Source organism: Ranitomeya imitator, chromosome 5 (assembly GCF_032444005.1).
Source record: "Ranitomeya imitator isolate aRanImi1 chromosome 5, aRanImi1.pri, whole genome shotgun sequence".
Taxonomy (NCBI): Eukaryota; Metazoa; Chordata; class Amphibia; order Anura; family Dendrobatidae; genus Ranitomeya; species Ranitomeya imitator.
The window spans coordinates 405,969,896-405,992,619 of record NC_091286.1 but is presented as its reverse complement, the minus strand read 5'-3'; the positions used below and the strand labels follow the sequence as shown (position 1 = coordinate 405,992,619).

At 44.1% G+C, this 22,724-nt stretch overlaps 1 protein-coding gene across 1 annotated transcript in view; it reads right to left on the bottom strand.

The window, feature by feature from the left end:
* LOC138637780 (uncharacterized) overlaps positions 1-623 on the bottom strand; it is a 94,514-nt gene extending 93,891 nt beyond the window's left edge. The window contains exon 1 of the mRNA XM_069726700.1: positions 560-623. Within this exon, the coding sequence (XP_069582801.1) occupies positions 560-623 (64 nt within the window). The remainder of the gene's footprint in view (positions 1-559) is intronic.
* Between the last annotated feature and the right edge of the window lie 22,101 nt (positions 624-22,724).

Sequence of the window (22,724 nt, the reverse complement as noted above, 5' to 3'; positions counted from 1 at the left end):
CGGACCAGATGGCCAGGCCCCTTGGCTGAGAAACAGCCCCACAGCATGATGCTGCCACCACCATGCTTGACTGTAGGGATGGTATTCTTGGGGTCGTATGCAGTGCCATCCAGTCTCCAAACTTCACGTGTGTGGTTGGCACCAAAGATCTCGATCTTCATCTCATCAGACCAGAGAACCTTGAACCAGTCAGTCTCAGAGTCCTCCAAGTGATCATGAGCAAACTGTAGACGAGCCTTGACATGACGCTTTGAAAGTAAAGGTACCTTACGGGCTCGTCTGGAAAGGAGACCATTGCGGTGGAGTACATTACTTATGGTATTGACTGAAACCAATGTCCCCACTGCCATGAGATCTTCCCGGAGCTCCTTCCTTGTTGTCCTTGGGTTAGCCTTGACTCTTCGGACAAGCCTGGCCTCGGCACGAGAGGAAACTTTCAAAGGCTGTCCAGGCCGTGGAAGGCTAACAGTAGTTCCATAAGCCTTCCACTTCCGGATGATGCTCCCAACAGTGGAGACAGGTAGGCCCAACTCCTTGGAAAGGGTTTTGTACCCCTTGCCAGCCTTGTGACCCTCCACGATCTTGTCTCTGATGGCGATGGAATGCTCATTTGTCTTTCCCATGTTGCCATGTATGAGTGCTGTTCACAAGTTTGGGGAGGGTCTTAAATAGTCAGAAAAGGCTGGAAAAAGAGATAATTAATCCAAACATGTGAAGCTCATTGTTCTTTGTGCCTGAACTACTTCTTAATACTTTAGGGGAACCAAACAGAATTCTGGTGGGTTGAGGGGTTGAATAATAAATGACCCTCTGAAAAGACTTTTCACAATTTAAAAAAAAAAATAAACAAAGAAATAACATCTATATATATATATATATATATATATATATATATATATATATATATATATATATTCTTTAATTTCAAAAATATCACATGTGGTGTCTGATGTAAAGGAGCTGATTTTTGCTTTTCTGGATTCAATATTCAACTTACATTTTTATTATCTTATACGCTGCTCAGACCGGGGAGGGATGAAAGTCAGACAACGGGTCAATTATTACCTTTATTACATTTAATGGACACTGAGTGATGGTGAAAAGCCGTAGAGGACTGAGAGCAGAAAAGGCAAAGGGGCTTCCTCTTCTCTACAGGAAAAACAAGACTGGGACCAACATACAAGCTTAGGACGGAAGGGGAGAAAAGGGTAAGGGTATGTGCACACGTGGAATTGACCTCTGCGGATTTTTCCGCAGTGGATTTTAGAAATCCGCAGGTGAAAGGCACTGTGTTTTACCTGTGGATTTACTGCGGTTTTTATGTGGATTTTGTGCGGATTCCACTGCCTAAGGCTATGTGCACACGTTGCGGATTTTGCTGCGGATCCGCAGCGGATCCGCAGCTACGGGTCCACAGCAGATTTCCATGCATTTACAGTACAATGTAAACCTATGGAAACCGCAATCCGCAGTACACATGCTGCGGAAAAAAACGTGCGGAAACTCTGCGGGTTACATTCATCAGGATGACTTCGTCCGCGCATGACTCTGACTGGTGTCAAAATAAACCTTAATTAGGACCCCGACTGCCATAGAAAATCCCCAGCACTGTGATTGCGCCTCCCTCTCCTTCTCTCTACACCACCTAGGTGCTGTGGTTGCCACTGACTGTGGTGTAAAAGGGCTTAAGCTGCCAAGATCAGGGCTAGCTCCACTGCCGGTAGTTGGGGCAGAAGCGGGTTGTATAATACACCAGTACGACTGCCGCACATCTTGTAGGTGCCCTGACAGCACCAGCCTGGTGAAAATGTGCACTATAGAGCGGGTACTGGAACCTGACTGCGATGTACATGTTAGATGTTTCTCGGGAACCAATATAAGTAATTGGTATAAGCAGTTTTACCCTTAAAGGTAATCTGTCAGCATGCTTTGTTATGTAATCTGAGAACAGCATGATGTAGGAGAAGAATCCAGTGATGGTGTGGCTGTGTTTTGCTGCTTCAATACAATCAGTGTTTTCTCATCAGAAGATTATCACTACAGGAGTAGGTGTCTCGTGTCTCCTAGTCCAACCACTGTCCCCAGCACTTGTTAGCAGCTTTCTGTCAATATACAGTGTACACAATAAGCAGTCCATCAGTGGCGTGGACGGGGTTATACACAACTCAACATCTGAGCTCTGCTAGATCTGCTGAAGAGAAAACTGTGATTCTATCCCAACTGCTGCACCCAGAAAACTAAGTGATACATTGCTGGAATCAGAATTTCTGTCCCTACATCATGGTGCTGTCAGATTGCATAGCAAAATCTTGTTGACAGATTCCCTTTAAGGCCCAGTTCTAATATCTCTGTAGCACTATCACTAGATGTGACCTCCCTATACCGGTATACCTGCTGCTGTGATTCTGCAGAAGTGTTACTCACAAAACTGCTGTGTACATGTACATCTCCTGAATGGTATTACTGCATATCTTCTATAGATATAAAAGAGAGGTTCTTAGCGCACATTTTGAGCAAATTGTGCGAGCCCATCTGCCAACGACAAGGCGACCTCTTCAGATGGGACCTACACTAACCTAACACTAACTTATTAACTATCGGGACTCTGCCTCACAAATCTGTTATTATTATTACTACACTTTTTATTATTTATTAAAAATGTACCTTTTATCATTTACTTTTTGATTTATTAGTTTTATCATTTTATTACTCTTGTGACTCTAATAATGATATTACTAAGGTCCCTATGTCTAAAGCTTTTGATCCAGAAGAAGGCAAAAACCCCAGGACACATTCAGCCAATTTGTGTCACTGAGGGAAAATTCCTTCTCGACCCTGGGAAAAGGCGATCAGTCCTAGAACCCTGGATCAAACCTAATTATGTTATTACTAGGGATCTAACTAATATTAGAGTGCTAATTCTACTACTACTATAGTTATTATTATAATGTATAGGGGTTTGTTCTTTTTATAGATTTTATATCTATTATTTACGTCCTGCTATCTTATTACTGTACTATTCTAACTTTTCTATAACTATTTCACATTACAGCACTGATTGAGCTATGACTATAATTATTGTAATTTTAGGTTCTTGTCTTTTTATAGATATAATTATTTTATATTCTTACTATTATTAATACTGCTATTTTATGATTGTAATATTCTAACTTTTCCATTATCATTAATACTACCTTATTCTTACACTGTTGATCCAGAAGAAGGCAAAAACCCCAGGACACGTTCAGCCAATTTGTGTCTCAAGGGGAAAAATTCCTTCTTGACCCCGAGAAAAGGCGATCAGTCCTAGAACCCTGGATCACACTGCTATTCCACCTACTACTATTACTACTGTTAATTTATTACTATTTTATGACTTTCTTATTATCACTAATCTAATTACTCTTGTTAGTCTAATACTGATATATTGTCCCTATATTACTATTATTCTGCTATTATTATTTCTAGTGTTTTTTTATACTTACGGGCCGATAATGCCAATGTATCGGCAGAGGGGTCCCAGCAGGATGGTCCACATGATGTTCTTCCATGTCATGGGAGACGCTTGGCTGACTTGGTGGTGGACGATGTGGGGCCTGGTCCTGCTTCTTCGTGTGCTGCTTCTCGGGAGCCTAATGTCCAGTTTGATCTTTGCCGCCATCTCATCTTCTTCCTTCTCTTCTTTCTCGTCCTCCTCCTCGTCCAGGTAGGCCAGCATTTCTCTCAGCGTCACTTCTTCTTCCCTCTTCCTTTTCTCCCTGGCTGGGATACTTATGGATGGAGCGGGCTGTTCTTCATCCCTTACAGCAAACCTTCTCTGGGCTTCTGGGTTGGTTGGCATGAGGCGCTAGGAAGAGAAGAAATGAAGTTAGAAGGATGACTAGGAATATCTGAGTACATAACTACCTCAACTTAGTCTTCTCACTGACCTCCTTCTTGTAGAGGGGTGACGGGAGAAGCTTGATACAATACGCCAGTCTTCTCAGTTGCTCCTCAGGTGTGACGTAAACTGAAGAAAACACAACCAGATATTAGGATCAATCCTAACCGTACAAAGAGGATGTGAAAGAGAAGCCACTACTGAAATGTACTAAGCGACACTCAGGAAATAAGCGTAAAAGAGCTACAAACTTGCATTTCAGGCTGTCAGAAAGAGCTCACTGATAGATTCTCAGTTAGTTCATTCTGCCGCCAGCAATAGATGGCACAGCTCAGAGATAATAGGAAGCAAATAATGGAAATTGTTTAATGAAACTCCAATGCAAAAATAATTTTTACCACAAAATACACGCATTTAAGTAAAAATAAAAATGCCCCCAAAGATAGACAACCCCTATAAAGTAAAGCCCCAGAAACCCATCCAACAGCAGTGTAGAGAGCGGTCAGTTATCACAGACTGATGGAAGCTACCTGATCCAGAGCTGGCAGAATACCCGGTCCACATGGTGACCGCTGACATCTTCTCTGACAAAATGTATCCAAATCCTATAAGACATCAGGAATAGTCAGCAGGGCTTTTGGTAATTGATTCATATTTTATCATAAATTCAGGTGCAGGGAAGGGCAACATTGGGAAATATATGGGATATTGGCGGTTACATATGTGAGCTTCATTACAGGGGTATTTTCAGTTGGAGCAAGTTATACATGGGACCGGTGATGACTTATAGATCAGTGGGGTCCGTCCACTGGAAATTCCAGCCATCACCAGAACTTTTATCCCCATTAGAAGGTAGAGGAGGTGTACATGCTCCCCTGCTGCTCCATTCATCCTCTCTGGGACCTGCAGGAGCTGTACTCGTTGCTCTCTGGCAGTCCCGGTGGTCGGGGGAGGTACTGCTGCTGCCATTTAGTGAGATAACAGTGCCTTGTTCTGGCGATTGGTGCGGTTCCCAGTGATCGGACTCTGATCTTATCCCGCAGACAGGTGATAACTTGTCCCAATGGGATCACCCCTCCCCTTTAGCATGTGGTATACATGGAGGACGGGATATCATGCAGAGTACTAGCAATACTACACTGCGGGCCATCATGTGTGTGTCCGGGGACATTCCCCATGGAGGAGCAGAGCGGAGGGTAAATATCGGGATCTTGTCTCTGAATCGATCCAGATGGAAGATGTCACGAGTACCGGCCTCACCCACTGATATCTCACCACATCATGTGTTGGAGGAAATAATAACTTGGTAATGATCAGATTTATCAGAAAGTGTCAGTTGTGGTCTGTGAGTGTCTGTGATGGATGTGGGGTCCGTCCGGTGCATTATCTACCTGGAATCTCGCACTGACTGCAGGTGTCTGTCTTCACACTCGGATGAGATGTAACAAACTGACTTTTTTTTTTCAAATTCAAACTGAGCAATCCTACTGGTTGTTGATGACTGCAGTTACCATGGTGACAGAAGCATCTGAAGATTTAAAGGGACAGGACACTTATAGTGCTATAGTACATTTTATTATAAAGTTAATCAAATACTGGATATTACGTGGCTCTGTTCAGATAATGTGGGGGGCAAATATATCTCTTCATAATTTACATAGATTCATTTAGAGGATCTGCAGAGATATTTGGGGGTACAATAACTTGTGCTGAAAACTGAATGTGTATAAAGAAGGCTGATAATGTAAATAATGCAAAAAGGAAGAAAGTGACTCTAGCAACAAAATATCAAGGTGAAAAATGTACCGCTCTGGCAAAAATTAAGAGACCACTGCAAAATTTTCAATTTGTCTGATTTTTCTCTTTATATGTACTGTATATTTTTAAGTAAAATGTAAATTGTTCTTTTAGTCTATAAACTACTGACAACATGTCTCTGAAGTTCCAGGCAATACATTTAGTATTTTTTTTCTGAAAAGGAGAAATGATCAAAATTTAAAAAAAAAACAGTGCTTTCAGACCTCAAATAATGGAAAGAAAACAAGTTCATAATCATTTAGAAACAACAATACTAATGTTTTAACTCAAGAAAAGTTCAGAAATAAATATTTTGTGGAATAACCATGATTTTCAATCACAGCTTTCATGCGTCTTGGCATGCTTTCCACCAGTCTTTCACACTGTTTCTGGGTGACCTTATGCCACTTCTGGAAAAAAATGGAAGCAGTTCTTCTTTGTTTGATGGCTTGTGACTATCCATCTTCCTCTTGATTACATTCCAGAGGTTTTCAATGATGTTCAGGTCTGGAGATTGGGCTCCACATGACAGGGATTTGATGTGGTGGTTCTTCATCCACACCTTTATTGACCTAGCTGTGTGGCATGGTGCATTGTCCTGCTGGAAAAACCAGTCCTCAGAGTTGGGGAACATTGCCTGAGCAGAAGGAATCAACTGTTTTTCCAGGATAACCTTGTATATGGCTTAATTCATACGTCCTTCGCAAAGATTAACCTGCCCAATTCCAGCCTTGCTGAAGCATCCCCAGATCATCACCGATCCTCCACCAAATTTCACAGTGGGTGCAAGACACTGTGGCTTGTACGCCTCTCCAGGTTTCCATCTAACCATTAGATGACCAGATGTTGGGCAAAGCTTAAAATTAGACATCAGAGAAGATTACCTTACTCTAGTCCTCTATGGTCCAATCCTTATGGTTTTTGGCAACCTTCAACCTGGCTCTCCTTTGCTTCACATTGATAAAAGACTTTATTCTAGCTTTAAGTGACTTGAGCCCTGCCTCTAGGAGCCTGTTACGAACTGTTCTTGCCGTGCACTTCACCCCAGCTGCCATTTGACATTCCTTTTGCAGATCACTTGATGTCATCCTGCGGTTGCTGAGTGACATGTATTCTACTTAATGTGCTTCTGATTAGGTGATCACCTGAACCAAATCTTATTGAAAACACACTGCTGTGGTGTGCACAATCCCATTGCAATAGGACAAGCTGGATGGCATAACAAGTTCTAGTAATATCCCAAAAGTAATAGGAGTGAAAAAATGACTTTGAACCATGACGAAGGAGTTGAAAAGAAAAGTCTTGAGTGAGGAAAAGAAGGGCTCAATTCTGGCTTTTCTAGCAGATGGACACAGTGAGCGTCATGTTGCCTCTATCCTTAAAATTTCTCAGACGGCAGTCCATTACAACAAGGTCAAGCAGCAGACATTGGGGACAACAAAGCTACAGACTGGCAGGGGGTGAAAATGGCTCTCCCCTGACCAGAATGACAGTCATCTTATTTGAGGTGTACTCTGGTTGGAATTCAACTGACACTGGAATGGGATGGCTGTCAGACATGCAGAGAAGCTGATTTTTATAAAACTGTGCAGTGGTCTCTTAATTTTTGCAAGAGCTGTTTATAAAACTAGCTTTTAAAAATTGTATATTAAGCTTTTAACATAATAAGACAAATGTGCTAACCACCCTTAGAAACCCATGTAAAATAGACCAACGCGTTTCAGGTAGGAGCCTAATCATGGAGCCACACACCATTTAGGAGCCACACACCATGAATAAGGCTCCAATCTGAAATGCGTTGGTCTATTTTACATGGCTTTCTAAAGGTGGCCAGCACATCCGTCTTATGTTTGGAATAATAAAAGCTAGATTTATATATGACATTTTTCACCTTGATATTTTGTCGCTGGAGATCACTTTCTTCTTTCTTGCATCTGATGATCATGTCCGAGACTGGGATGGCCCCGTGCGAACTGCCTCTGTCCTATAAGATGCACCTGGACGTGGTGAGCGGACTTTCCATATTCCCCTTCCTTCCTAGTGTCTATAATGTAATTAATGGTCCTAAGATTGTGGTTTTATGTTCACTACAAATCTAAATATTGATCACAAGCCACTGGGAGAGATTTATCAGCGAAATGTGACAGAATTCTGTAGTTATGTGCAGCATAATCTGTATTTCATGATTTGCTTCACGTGTTTTAAACCTTTTCTATGCCTTGTCTGATAAGAGGCATGGCTTATCTGAAAGGGGTGTGGCTTATATAAGGGGGAGGGGTCTAACATTCTGTTTCACCAAATTTCACCAAATGTGTAGCTCACAATTCTGGCACAAAATAAGCCAATAACTAACTAGGTGATGTAAATCTGGACAAGATGGTCTAAAAATGTGGCAGATTTATCAAATGCAGCTGCAAGAGGAAAGTGACCGGCCCCACACTGATTCTTACCAACTCTTGCAGTTGCAACACACTTACTAAGTGGAATCCCTGGAGGTGACAGGTGGACAACCCCTGAATAGAAGAATGGGCCACATTGCCAACATGGTCTATTCACTAGGAATCATTTCAGTATAATATCAGTCAATATTACATGTAAAGAAAAAAAAACTTTCAGCAACTCCTAACACACGGAAGAAAGAGCATCGTGCTGCTCCTGAATTATACAGCGTGTGCACTAAGGTATAAGGAATCATTGCATATGAGATGAGGTATCCTTTCTCCTTGCGAAGAGTGACATGCCAAACATGCCGAAATGAGGAGACTTTCATGCTGCAATGCTCCTCTGGGAAGTATGCAAATTGTCTCTTCAGAGAGGAAGATGACTAGAACTCTAGTGCCACCTATAGGAATTAGCAATCCTAGAAGTTAATGTTGACCCTTTAATGAACCTTGTTACATGATTTAGGATAAAAGCCAAAACCATAATCTCAATTTGCAGGCACTGTTTCGGGGTATTGCCCCTCGTCAATGCAAAGTGTGAGAGGCGTCTGACCAGGTTCCAATGGTCTCCTCATATCGGCATGCTTGAGATGTCACTCTCTGCAAGGAGAAATGATACCCCTTGGATCCCGGTCAGACGCCTCTCACAAAGCCAATCCAGATCTCACACCTTGCACTGATTAGGCGCAGTACCCGAAACACAGTGTCTGCAAATTTAGATTCTAGTTTTGGCTTTTATCATAAGTCATGTGACAAAGCTCTTTAAAGGGCCGACATTGACTTCTAGGATTGCTACTTCCTATAGGTGGCACTAGAGTTCTAGTCCTCTTCCTCTCTGAAGAGAGAATTTGAATATGAGATAAGCAAATCTTTTGCCAGCCTTGATGAATGTTACTCAATAAATTGATTTTTGGTGAAATATTGACTGGAAAATGTGTGCATAACACTTGGAGGTCTTCTCTAACTTTTTTGACTCTTTTTTGAGTTTTTAAACCAACATTAACTCTTGTGCCGCAGCCATTTTTGTTTTTGCGTTTCTGTGTTTCGTCCCAGAGCCATAACTTTTTTATTTTTCCTTCAATATGGCCATGCGAGGGCTTGATTTTGCATGACAAGTTGTACTTTTGAACAACACCATTGGTTTTACCATGTTGTGTACTCAAAAGAAAGATGAAACAAAATTCCAAGTGCTGTGAAATTGCAAAAAAAGTGCAATTCTACAACATTTTTTTTTTACTATGTTCACCAAATGCTAAAACTGACCTGCCATTATGATTCTCCAGGTTATTACGAGTTCATAGACACCAAACAGACACCAAACATATATAGGTTCTTTTTTATTTAAGTGGTGAAAAAAAATCCAGAGTTTGTTAAAAAAAAATTGTTGCATTTTCTGATACCATAGTGTCTCCATTTCTCATGATCTCGGGTTGTGTGAGGGCTTATATTTTGCGTGCTGATCTGACGTTTTTAATGATTCCATCTTGGTGCACATACAATCTGTTGATTGCCCGTTATTGCATTTTAATTACAATGTGATTTTAGGATTGGTGGGTGCATATCTTAAATGTCCATGCTAGCTCATGGGATGCAGCTTTGATAAATATCCTCATTGCGATTGAAAAGCGTTGCTTGTTTTCCCCTTGCTCACTCAACATGAGGAGCACCCAACATTATTATTTTAAAATGGATTAATAAAGTCCGGTCTGAAAGGTGACTGGCGGCCGGGACGTGCTGTACACACAAAGATAAAGCCGTGTGCCCTACTACTAGTGGTGCCCAGGTAGGTTCCCACACCATGTGATACTAAAAGAAAGAACCTGGCACTCAAGCGGGGATTCCGTGTCTGGACACAAGCACAGCACCTATCAGCGTTAATAAGTCCAATCTGTGTGCCTAAACCTATCTGCGCGAATACCAGACGCAGACCATGCTGTGCCTTATATGACACTACAGTCATTCACTTTTTCATCATAGTACGTAACTGATGAAGGTCCAGATATAGGACCGAAACGTTTTTTGGGCTACTACCATTAAAATCTCACGAGCATTAAGTTGAGTGCCAGGTTCTTTCTTTTAGTGCTGTACACACAGTCCTGGTGTCTCACCGGCTGTGCAGCACACACCGTTCTCCTAATCACCACCGGTGAAACCGCTACCACAGAGCCGACATCGTGGAGATGGCCCTGATCACATCAGACAGCACCGCCCCTTACTCTCCAAAAAAATGGCATCGTAGTGCGGTATGCACATGGTCTGACTCCAACGACACAGTGTGCAGGCGCTGGAGGCTTGCGACATTAGTACGCATCTCCAGTTATATGCTCGATATCTATAATATAACGGTGGGAGCGTCACTCTGTCCGAAGCCTTTATAGACTGCGCAAGCGCGACGCACCGCGCCTGCGAAGTCTGGACAAGAGTGACGCGGCCGAACTTACTTATCCCTCCCCCAATATACCGGCCATGGGGGCACCACACACCCGTGTATCCCCCATAATATAGCGGCCATAGGGGCTCCGTGCTCTGCAGCTCCGGTCAGGGTAGATGTAGAGCCAAGCGGAGCTCCAGGACCTTCGATGATGTCACCAGCATGTGACCAGTGACGCGAGTGGGCAGAGTCAGCCCTCGCTGTGCTGGCTGCAGGGGTGCTGTATCCATTATAGCCAGCACCGCACTCAGGCAGTAAGTACAGCCACACTCGCCCGCACTCACACAGTACAGCCACACTCGCCCGCACTCACACAGTACAGCCACACTCACGCAGTACAGCCACACTCACGCAGTACAGCCACACTCACAGTACAGCCACAGTCATGCAGTACAGCCGCGCTCAGTATAGCTGCACTCAGACAGTACAGCCGCGCTCAGTATAGCTGCACTCAAGCAGCACAGCCGCACTCAGCACAGCCGCACTCGGGCAGCACAGCCGGAGAGAGAAAGATGGGAGCAACATATGGCAGAATGGAAACAGGAACAGGCAGAATGGGTGCAGCACATTACAACAGAATGGGGGCACAGGATGGGAGCAGAACATGACAGAATGGTTGCGCACGTTGGGAGCACCACATGACAGGATGGGAGCAGCACATGACAAGACGGGGCGCAGGATGGGAGCACATGACAGGATGGGGAAGGAGGATGGAGCAGCACATGACAGGATGGGGATGCAGGTTGGAACAGCACATGACAGGATGGGGGCGCAGGATGGAGCAGCACATGACAGGATGGGGGAGCAAGATGGGAGCAGCACATGACAGGATGGGGACGGAGGATGGAGCAGCACATGACAGGATGGGGGAGCAAGATGGAGCAGCACATACCAGAATGAAGACCATATACCAATATAAATGCTCGCCACCCGGGCGTAGAACGGGTTCAATAGCTAGTATATATATGTGTATATATCTATCTATGTATATAGATAGATATACACTACTCAAAAAAATAAAGGGAACACTTAACAGAACATAACTCCAAGTAAATGAAACTTCTGTGAAATCAAACTGTCCACTTAGGAAGCAACACTGTTTGACAATCAATTTCACATGCAAATAGAATAGACAACAGATGGAAATTATTGGCAATTATTAAGACACACTCAATAAAGGAGTGGTTCTGCAGGTGGGGACAACAGACCACATCTCAGTACCAATGCTTTTTGGCTGATGTTTTGATCACTTTTGAATGATGGTTGTGCTTTTATACTCGTGGTAGCATGAGACAGACTCTCACACAAGTGGCTCAGGTAGTGCAGCTCATCCAGGATGGCACATCAATGCGAGCTGTGGCAAGAAGGTTTGCTGTGTCTGTCAGTGTAGTGTCCAGAGGCTGGATTCGCTACCAGGAGACAGGCCAGTACACCAGGAGACATGGAGGGGGTCGTAGGAGGGCAACAACTCAGCAGCAGGATCGCTACCTCAGCCTTTGCGCAAGGAGGAACAGGAGGAGCACTGCCAAAGCCATGCAAATTGACCTCCAGCAGGCCACAAATGTGCATGTGTCTGCACAAATGGTTAGAAACCGACTCCATGAGCATAATCTGAGCTCCCGACGTCCACAGATGGGGGTTGTGCTCACAGCCCAACAGCGTGCAGGACGCTTGGCATTTGGCACAGAACACCAGGATTGGCAAATTCGCCACTGGCGCCCTGTGCTCTTCACAGATGAAAGCAGGTTCACAATGAGCACATGTGACAGATGTGACAGAGTCTGGAGACGCTGTGGAGAGCGATCTGCAACATCCTTCAGCATGACTGGTTTGGCAGTGGGTCAGTAATGGTGTGGGGTGGCATTTCTTTGGAGGGCCTCATAGCCCTCCGTGTGCTCGCCAGAGGTAGCCTGACTGCCAATAGGTACCGAAATGAGATCCTCAGACCCCTTGTGAGACCATATGCTGGTGCAGTTGGCCCTGCGTTCCTCCTAATGCAGGACAATGCCAGACCTCATGTGGCTGGACTGTGTCAGCAGTTCCTGCAAGGTGAAGGCATTGAAGCTATGGACTGGCCCGCCTATTCCCCTGACCTGAATCCGATTGAACACATCTGGAACATCATGTCTCGCACCATCCACCAACGTCACGTTGCACCACAGACTGTCCAGGAGTTGGCTGATGCTTTAGTCCAGGTCTGGGAGGAGATCCCTCAGGAGACCATCTGCAGCTTCATCAGGAGCATGCCCAGGCATTGTAGGGAGGTCTTACAGGCACGTGGAAGTCACACATACTACTGAGCATCATTTCCTTGTCTTGAGGCATTTCCACTGAAGTTGGATCAGCCTGTAACTTCATTTTACACTTTGATTTTAAGCATCATTCCAACTCCAGACCTCCCTGGTATATTAGTTGTGATTTACGTTGATCATTTTTAGGTTTTATTGTTCTCAACACATTCCACTATGTAATGCATAAAGATTTACAACTCTAATATTTCATTCAGTGACATCTAGGATATATATATATATATATATATATATATATATATATATATATATATATATATACAGTGGGGCAAAAAAGTATTTAGTCAGTCAGCAATAGTGCAAGTTCCACCACTTAAAAAGATGAGAGGCGTCTGTAATTTACATCATAGGTAGACCTCAACTATGGGAGACAAACTGAGAAAAAAAAATCTAGAAAATCACATTGTCTGTTTTTTTAACATTTTATTTGCATATTATGGTGGAAAATAAGTATTTGGTCAGAAACAAACAATCAAGATTTCTGGCTCTCACAGACCTGTAACTTCTTCTTTAAGAGTCTCCTCTTTCCTCCACTCATTACCTGTGGTAATGGCACCTGTTTAAACTTGTTATCAGTATAAAAAGACACCTGTGCACACCCTCAAACAGTCTGACTCCAAACTCCACTATGGTGAAGACCAAAGAGCTGTCAAAGGACACCAGAAACAAAATTGTAGCCCTGCACCAGGCTGGGAAGACTGAATCTGCAATAGCCAACCAGCTTGGAGTGAAGAAATCAACAGTGGGAGCAATAATTAGAAAATGGAAGACATACGAGACCACTGATAATCTCCCTCGATCTGGGGCTCCACGTAAAATCCCACCCCGTGGGGTCAGAATGATCACAAGAACGGTGAGCAAAAATCCCAGAACCACGCGGGGGGACCTAGTGAATGAACTGCAGAGAGCTGGGACCAATGTAACAAGGCCTACCATAAGTAACACACAACGCCTTCCATGGACTCAGATCCTGCAGTGCCAGACGTGTCCCACTGCTTAAGCCAGTACATGTCCGGGCCCGTCTGAAGTTTGCTAGAGAGCATTTGGATGATCCAGAGGAGTTTTGGGAGAATGTCCTATGGTCTGATGAAACCAAACTGGAACTGTTTGGTAGAAACACAACTTGTCGTGTTTGGAGGAAAAAGAATACTGAGTTGCATCCATCAAAAACCATACCTACTGTAAAGCATGGTGGTGGAAACATCATGCTTTGGGGCTGTTTCTCTGCAAAGGGGCCAGGACGACTGATCCGGGTACATGAAAGAATGAATGGGGCCATGTATCGTGAGATTTTGAGTGCAAACCTCCTTCCATCAGCAAGGGCATTGAAGATGAAACGTGGATGGGTCTTTCAACATGACAATGATCCAAAGCACACCGCCAGGGCAACGAAGGAGTGGCTTCGTAAGAAGCATTTCAAGGTCCTGGAGTGGCCTAGCCAGTCTCCAGATCTCAACCCTATAGAAAACCTTTGGAGGGAGTTGAAAGTCCGTGTTGCCAAGCAAAAAGCCAAAAACATCAATGCTCTAGAGGAGATCTGCATGGAGGAATGGGCCAACATACCAACAACAGTGTGTGGCAACCTTGTGAAGACTTACAGAAAACGTTTGACCTCTGTCATTGCCAACAAAGGATATATTACAAAGTATTGAGATGAAATTTTTTTTCTGACCAAATACTTATTTTCCACCATAATATGCAAATAAAATGTTAAAAAAACAGACAAGGTGATTTTCTGGATTTTTTTTTTTTTCAGTTTGTCTCCCATAGTTGAGGTCTACCTATGATGTAAATTACAGACGCCTCTCATCTTTTTAAGTGGTGGAACTTGCACTATTGCTGACTGACTAAATACTTTTTTGCCCCACTGTATATATATATATATATATGCAAAAGTGTACCTGCTTTGGAGTTATAAATGGGCCCTCTCACATCTTGGGACCCTGTATGGCTGCACGGGTTGCACCAATGATTTGTGTACCCCTGTTTCCCTGGGACTTTCTTCTTTGCCCCTTTTTTACTTCTATTCCTACATTTAATGAATCCTTCTTTGGTAACCAGCAATAATGTGTTTGTCTCCCTCGGGTGTCTTATTTCTGAACATCAACCTGGTTATTCTCTGAACTCTGGTATTTAGTAACTACAATATGTGACTACACTTATGGATTTATACTCTCATATGAGCTATACTGTGATAGAGATCACTATTTGTGCATAATCTTACATATGTCTATAATATTGCCAATACATTTCTGCGCCATTTACTTTTGTACGACTTAATCACTTTTGGATATGTCTGGATTCCTGATGTTATGCTGTACAATTTAGCCTGACCAAATGTTTCTCATATATGACTGTTATTATTCTTTTTGTTATCCATTTCTTACATTTTCTTGGTTTCTTTTCCTTTATGTTGCACCTTTAGTATGATGAAAGTCTAAGTTATTCACCAAAAGGTTTTTTTTTCTTGCATGTTCCTAAATAAATCACAACTCAAATTAATTGGGGGAAGAGTCACAGAGACTGAATAATGTATATTTATTGGGTGGTTGTTAAATATACTTATTTTGTATATTTATTTAATCAGGACTCTTTACCAGATGCTATACTCTAAAGAAAATGTCACGGTGCTTCTTATAAAAAAAATGTAGTAGTTTATTTGATTGTCCACCAAAAAGGCTCATTGCAGCAAAACATAAAATAGTGAAATAGTTATGAAGAGATTGTTCATTTGTCCATATCAAAGTTTGTTCCCCATCTTTCCTGGGATCCTGAATGGTAGTTTGCGTCTGCCTCTGTCAAAGGCATGGCTGAATAAAGAAGCGCGTGATTAACTCACATACCATCTGTTCAGCGTATAACCTGTGGTCTGTGTAGAGTGTGTGTGAAGTGTGCGCCCCTTCCTGTGGGTCATGTGCTATATATGTCCCACAGAGCACGTGTTCTCTCTATATGGTGTTAATGTCTAACCTGAGCTAAATATACAGAAATAACATATGTAATGTCAGCTAAAACTTCCACATGGCAATGTGCTCAGTGTAGAATTGAGTATAAGAATAAATCAATAACCAATCTATATATATAATTGTCTAAGGTCCACTTCTGTCTGTTTGTCTGATTGTCTGTCTGTCTGTCTGTCACGGAAATCCCGCATCGCTGATTGGTCGCGGCTGGCTGGGCGCGACCAATCAGCGACAGGCACAATCCGGCCACGAATTAGCCCCTCCCTACTCCCAGGGCTGCCACTAGAAATTTCGGGGCCCCATACTGGCAAAATTTTCGGGGCCCCCTTGAAACTCCGCCCAGGTTCCACCCCAGCCCCGCCTCCAGGCTCCACCCCACGAACTGTCCACAGTCCCACCGCTCTCTTGGAAAATCTCCACTTCTCACCTATCACACATTGACAGTTCCCATCACCAGATCACACATATAGCCGGCAGCTTTTGTTTTGGCCAAAAGATTTTTTAAGCCGCCACCATAACACGGTAGACACTTTTGGCCGGGCCCTACACTGCTGTAACCTACTAAATATTTGTTAAAATATGCAATACAATTTAGGTATATTTTTATTTATTTTTCAATTTTTAAAATGACCTATAATACTACATACAAGGAACAAATACCACAGCACTATGACCAGATGACATATTACCACCACAGTGATCGAATAATATAAAATACAAGGGACAAATACCGCTACACCATGACCAGACCGCATATTACCACAAATGACTGAATACTACAATACTGATCAGTAATAAAAAAAAAACCACAATACTATCACCATCAGTGCCATTATGCACAGGAGATCTGTAATTATTAAGCAGTGTCTGTGTACAGGTAATACAGTGATCACCGGTGACATTACACACAGGAGCTCTGTATATAATGTATAGGTAATACAGTGATCACTGGTGACATTGTACACAGGACCTCTGTATATAGTATACAGTGTATAGTGTCAGTGTATAGGTAACACTGACTCACCAGTGACGTCTCTAGGTGAAGTCCTTCATCTTTCATCCAGCACAGACCGCCATCACTTCATCCAGCCAGGACTCGTCTCTGCAGGAAATAAAACAGTTATCTCGAGCTCCGCTTGTAGAACACATTACTTAATTTTCCCAACTTCTACATTACACCACATGAAGAAGGCAACATAGTATCACTCTACACAGTAACAGGACCGCCCCCCCATTTAAAACCGTATACTCAAAAAATAAAATAAATACATCACTGCAATAATAATATCCCTTAATTAGCCCCTATGGTAATATTCGCCATCCTAGCCCCCGTGTGTCTCATTCCAGGCTCCAGCCATATGTTCTCCCATCCTGCCCTCATGAGCATCCATTCTGCCCCATATGATCTCCCCATCCTGCCCCATCTGTCTCCATCGTATCCATCCTGCCCCATCTGTCTCCAATCTTGCCCCATCTGTCTCCATTCTGCCCCATCTGTTTCCAATCCTGCCCCATCTCTGTCCAGCACTCTGCCCCATCTCTGTCCAGCACTCTGCCCCATCTCTGTCCAGCACTCTGCCCCATCTCTGTCCAGCACTCTGCCCTATCTCTGTCCAGCACTCTGCCCCATCAGTGTCCAGCACTCTGCCCCATCAGTGTCCAGCACTCTGCCCCATCTCTGTCCAGCACTCTGCCCCCTCTGTGTCCAGCTTTCTGTCCCCACTGTGTCCAGCTTTACTGCCCCCTCTGTGTCCAGCTTTCTGCCCCCTGTGTCCAGTTTTACTGCCCCCTCTGTGTCCAGCTTTCTGCCCCCTCTGTGTCCAGCTTTACTGCCCCCTCTGTGTCCACTCTCATAAGGTATAGATATAGAAAAAAATGTATATACATAGAGCCAAACAGTCTACAGATAGTAATGTTCAAAAGTGAATATTTATTAGACACATAGCTCTTAATACAGTACAAAAAACGGCTAAAAAAAGCCCAAATGTTACAAAAACATGATAAGAAGACAAGGGGAAAACACACATATATAAAACAACGTCAGTCCGCCGAAAAAGGTCCATCCCTATATGTAGGTACAGGAATGTGGGTTACAATCCGGCATCTCATAATCGGAGAGGAAAAGTAATCACACGGAGAGCCTCTATGTATATGTAAACCCTGGCTAATGACTCTAAAGTCACTACACTCATCGGACACTACATGCAGAGTGCTTACCCATGTGGGAGGAGGACAGGGAGAGACCACGGCAGGCTGATAGAAACGGCCCCAACGCGCGTTTCGCGACGATGGCTTCCTCAGGGGACCATAGTAAGTATGCCACCAGTGCCCGATTTAAATAGAACAGTTAGACGCCGCCTTAATTGCTCCAAAACCGCCGCGCGAGGTTCGGCGCATGCGCAGCGCTGCCCACGGCGCCCGCCGCCACATCCGGCCGTCCGGGCCTCGGCGCAGGTCAAGGAAAACATTTCCTCTGACGTCAAAGACCCGCGCCGGGTCCTAAGGATGCCTTCAGTGACGCGGGCATATCCGGGACCACACCACGCAGGTGCGTGGCGCGGCGGCCATGTTGCTTACTGGACAGAGTATGGGCAAGCGTCAAAGGGCACCAGTGAGTACAACAACTGCGGTAATGCAATATAAAAGACGTGAAGACAAACAAAACTCAGTGACATGGAAAGGAGCGGAAGGAGAAGGGAGAGAATAGAGCATATATCAATGAAATTGTCGGAACAACCACAATGGAGCACATAGATTGATGAAATGTCGAAAGTTCTAATCCAGAATACGTGTGCTCCAAAGAATGCTCCAGTGCAGGCCATGTCTAGATGTATATTCTTTTTGTCACCGATTGCTCAGGCCCCATCCATCCATGGTGATTTGAGAAGAATTGTGATCAAAAACACAGAGATGGTTGGACCCACATGTCACTGAATAGAGATAAAAAACATAAGACAAAAAAGTGATTAAAATGCAACAACCCAGCACGCGGGAGAACACTGGCGACGCGAAAACCACCTAAATTACCAAGTGGCACGTAACACCACCAGTATGTTATACTATGTTGATATAAATGACGGAAACGGTTTCATAAGATCCAAAGGCCATGAAGGAGATGCAGCAAAACAAGATAAAAATATATGTATTTTTAAAGATCTAATCACAGAAAAGGGGAAAAGGACAGCTGTTCATTGAGCCCGTGCGGAGATATCGTGCCCAAAGTGACGATCCAACGGCACTCCAACTGCGCCAAAATGCGTTTACGGTCACCCCCTCTGATACCACAATGCACCTGGTCTATGCCCCGCACTTTAAAAGAAGCAGGGTCACAGCCGTGGCGCAGCTTGAAGTGCCGAGGGACCATCTTTAATTCAGCCAAATCCACCGCATTTCTGGCAGCAATGATGTCCCGCACGTGCTCTCTTGTCCTTACCCTGAGTTCGCGAGACGTGAGTCCCACATAGATCAAATTACAGGCACAGACGGCGTAGTACACCACATGGGTGGTATTACATGTGATGTAATTGGTGATACGGTACTCTTTGTCCCCGCTGGCTGACGTAAAGGATGTTGCTCTTGTGAAATTACGGCAAGCCATGCATGAACCGCATGGGAAAAAACCCCATCTCTGTTTGGTTGGCCCAAAGGGGGTTGCTGGTGCCGCCACATAGTGACTTCTTGTCAAGATATCTTTTAGGTTTCTACCCCTTCTCGCTGTTAGGAGAGGGTGATCAGGAATCAGTTTTTTCAGAGTTGGTTCTGTCTTGAGGACAGACCAATGCTTGGATAAGATGTTCCGAATAGACCCCCACTGATCATTGAATGTTGTGATGAAACGTATGGGTTGTTCCCCCTTAGACCTAGTTCCTGTTGTACAGAGAAGTTGTTCTCTCGGTATTCTCTTGGCCCGTAGATAGCCCTGTTTAATGTTCCTGTTGCTGTACCCCCTCTCCCGGAACCTGCTGGAGAGGTCACGAGCCTGGGCCTCAAACATTCCATCCAACGAGCAAATCCTCTTCATACGTAAAAATTGTCGTATCGGGACAGCCCGTATTGTCGAGGATATATGTGCATTCGATGCGTGTAATAGTGCATTTACCGATGTTTCCTTACGGAAAACATCGGTTTGTAGCATCCCTGAGTCATCAATCAGAATCTTGACATCCAAGAAGTCAATAACTTTTGAAGCAATCTTGTGTGTAAGTCTGATGTTATATGGATTCTGATTGAGCTCATGGATGAAATGCTGAAGCCCAGGCTCGCCACCCTGCCAAATTAAAAGAACGTTAAAAGCGATACCAGCACTGCGCCTGGGAAGCGGCGCATGCGCCATCCCCGAAAACCTCCCTCTCCCAAAAACCTAGAATGAGGTTTGCGTACGATGGCGCACACGCCGCGCCCATCGCAGTGAGGCGCTGTTGTAAAAAATAACGATCCTTAAAGACAAAGAAATTATGTGTCAATATAAACTCCAGCAGCTCCAGGACGAGGGAGCACAGCTCAGGATTTAGATTACTGGATTCCAGATAAAATCTTGTGGCCCTAATGCCATCTGTGTGGCCAATGCTCGTATACAGCGACTCCACGTCGATTGTCGCAAGAAGCATATCTGGCTCCATCACCAGGCCATCCAGTTTCCTCAGGACGTCAGTAGTGTCTCTGACATAGGAGGGCAGCGTCTCCACCAGCGGATGAAGATAATATTCAATAAATTTACAAGTTGGGTCGCAAAGCCCTCCCATGCCAGAGACAATAGGACGCCCAGGAGGTGTGATGGAGTCCTTATGGACTTTTGGCAAGAGATACAGGGTCGGAATGACTGGAGCCCTAACACATAGCCCATCAAATATTTTTTTGGGGATAATCCCTTGTTGAAAAGCCCTATCTAGAATCTCATACAAGAGTTTTGAAAACGTCCCCAACGGATTACTGGGCAAGGGTGTATATCCCTCCCTATCCCTAAGTTGCCGAAAGGCTTCCCTTTCGTACATGTCCGTCGGCCAGATCACCACGTTCCCCCCCTTATCTGCAGGCTTAATGACCACATCTTTGATGGATCTTAATTCTTTCAGAGCCTGACGTTGAGATCTCGTTAGATTATCACGCCTCCTACATTGTGAGATGGCCTTGAAATCATCCAAGACCAGTTTGTTGAAAATCTCAATTTGGGGGCATAAGGAAAAGGGAGGGAACGTGGATGACTTCGGCACAACAGAGGTAGGAAATGTACCTTGAGTAGTAGTGGCGCCTTCACTCTCAAGCTTTTCCAGGATAGCCAGTGTGTCACGATCCATAGTGGTGTCTAGGCCGTCTGTGCCTGTGGGTTTCGCATGCAGTTTGCGAAGTACCACCTTCCGTAAAAAAAGCTGCAAATCCTTCATGGCTACAAAATAATTAAAACCATTAGTGGGAACAAATGTTAAGCCTAATTTCAGCACTTCTTCCTGTGATTTGGACAAGACATGCCCCGAGAGGTTAATTACCTCCAGATTAGTAGTTGTTTTGGGTTTCTTTTCCAACGATTGTGGAGGAGTCAATTTCCTCTTGTTATATGTTGGACCTTTTCTATAGGCGTTTTTGCCCAAACCCAGGCGTAAATTCTGTTGAGCAATGGAATGGCTGCCAGCGGGCATCTCCTCGTCCATTGATGAGGCTGAGGAGAAGGAGTTGCGATGGAATCTTGGTATGGTGGAGGGTGCAACTTGCTTCTTCCTCCATCTATACACTCGGCTATTGGAGAAGTCCAATATATCTCGTTGGTACTTTTTACTTTTAGAGGCCACTATCTCCTTCTCCCATTTGGAAAAGTCACTTTCCAATTCTTTATTGAGCTTCACCATAGCCTCATTGCTCAATTTGTTTGACAGCTCTGCCTGTACCGTATTGATTTCAATTTCTAATTCGCTCAGAGAGGCGGCATTGGACTTAATAAGTAGTCCCATGAAGCCCCTTGAGCATGCTGTAGCGAAGTCCTCCCATTCCCCCTTAAAGCTCTCATCATCAATAGAAAAGGACGGGAACACTTGGACTCTCAGGCCTCTTGGTATTAGCCCCTTATCAATATACCGTTCCAGGAAAGACTTGTTCCACCAAATCCGTGTCTTGCGATTGTATAAGTTTTTAAGTTTGGTAATCACGTCACCTGTCTCCCTTGTATTGGGAACCGCAGGTGGTTCACCCCCAAACAACTCATCAAGTTTTGTTAACCATGTTTTCTCACGTGCTTTATGGCCCTTTTCTGTGATTAGATCTTTAAAAATACATATATTTTTATCTTGTTTTGCTGCATCTCCTTCATGGCCTTTGGATCTTATGAAACCGTTTCCGTCATTTATATCAACATAGTATAACATACTGGTGGTGTTATGTGCCACTTGGTAATTTAGGTGGTTTTCGCGTCGCCAGTGTTCTCCAGCGTGCTGGGTTGTTGCATTTTAATCACTTTTTTGTCTTATGTTTTTTATCTCTATTCAGTGACATGTGGGTCCAACCATCTCTGTGTTTTTGATCACAATTCTTCTCAAATCACCATGGATGGATGGGGCCTGAGCAATCGGTGACAAAAAGAATATACATCTAGTCATGGCCTGCACTGGAGCATTCTTTGGAGCACACGTATTCTGGATTAGAACTTTCGACATTTCATCAATCTATGTGCTCCATTGTGGTTGTTCCGACAATTTCATTGATATATGCTCTATTCTCTCCCTTCTCCTTCCGCTCCTTTCCATGTCACTGAGTTTTGTTTGTCTTCACGTCTTTTATATTGCATTACCGCGGTTGTTGTACTCACTGGTGCCCTTTGACGCTTGCCCATACTCTGTCCAGTAAGCAACATGGCCGCCGCGCCGCGCGCCTGCGTGGTGTGGTCCCGGATATGCCCGCGTCACTGAAGGCATCCTT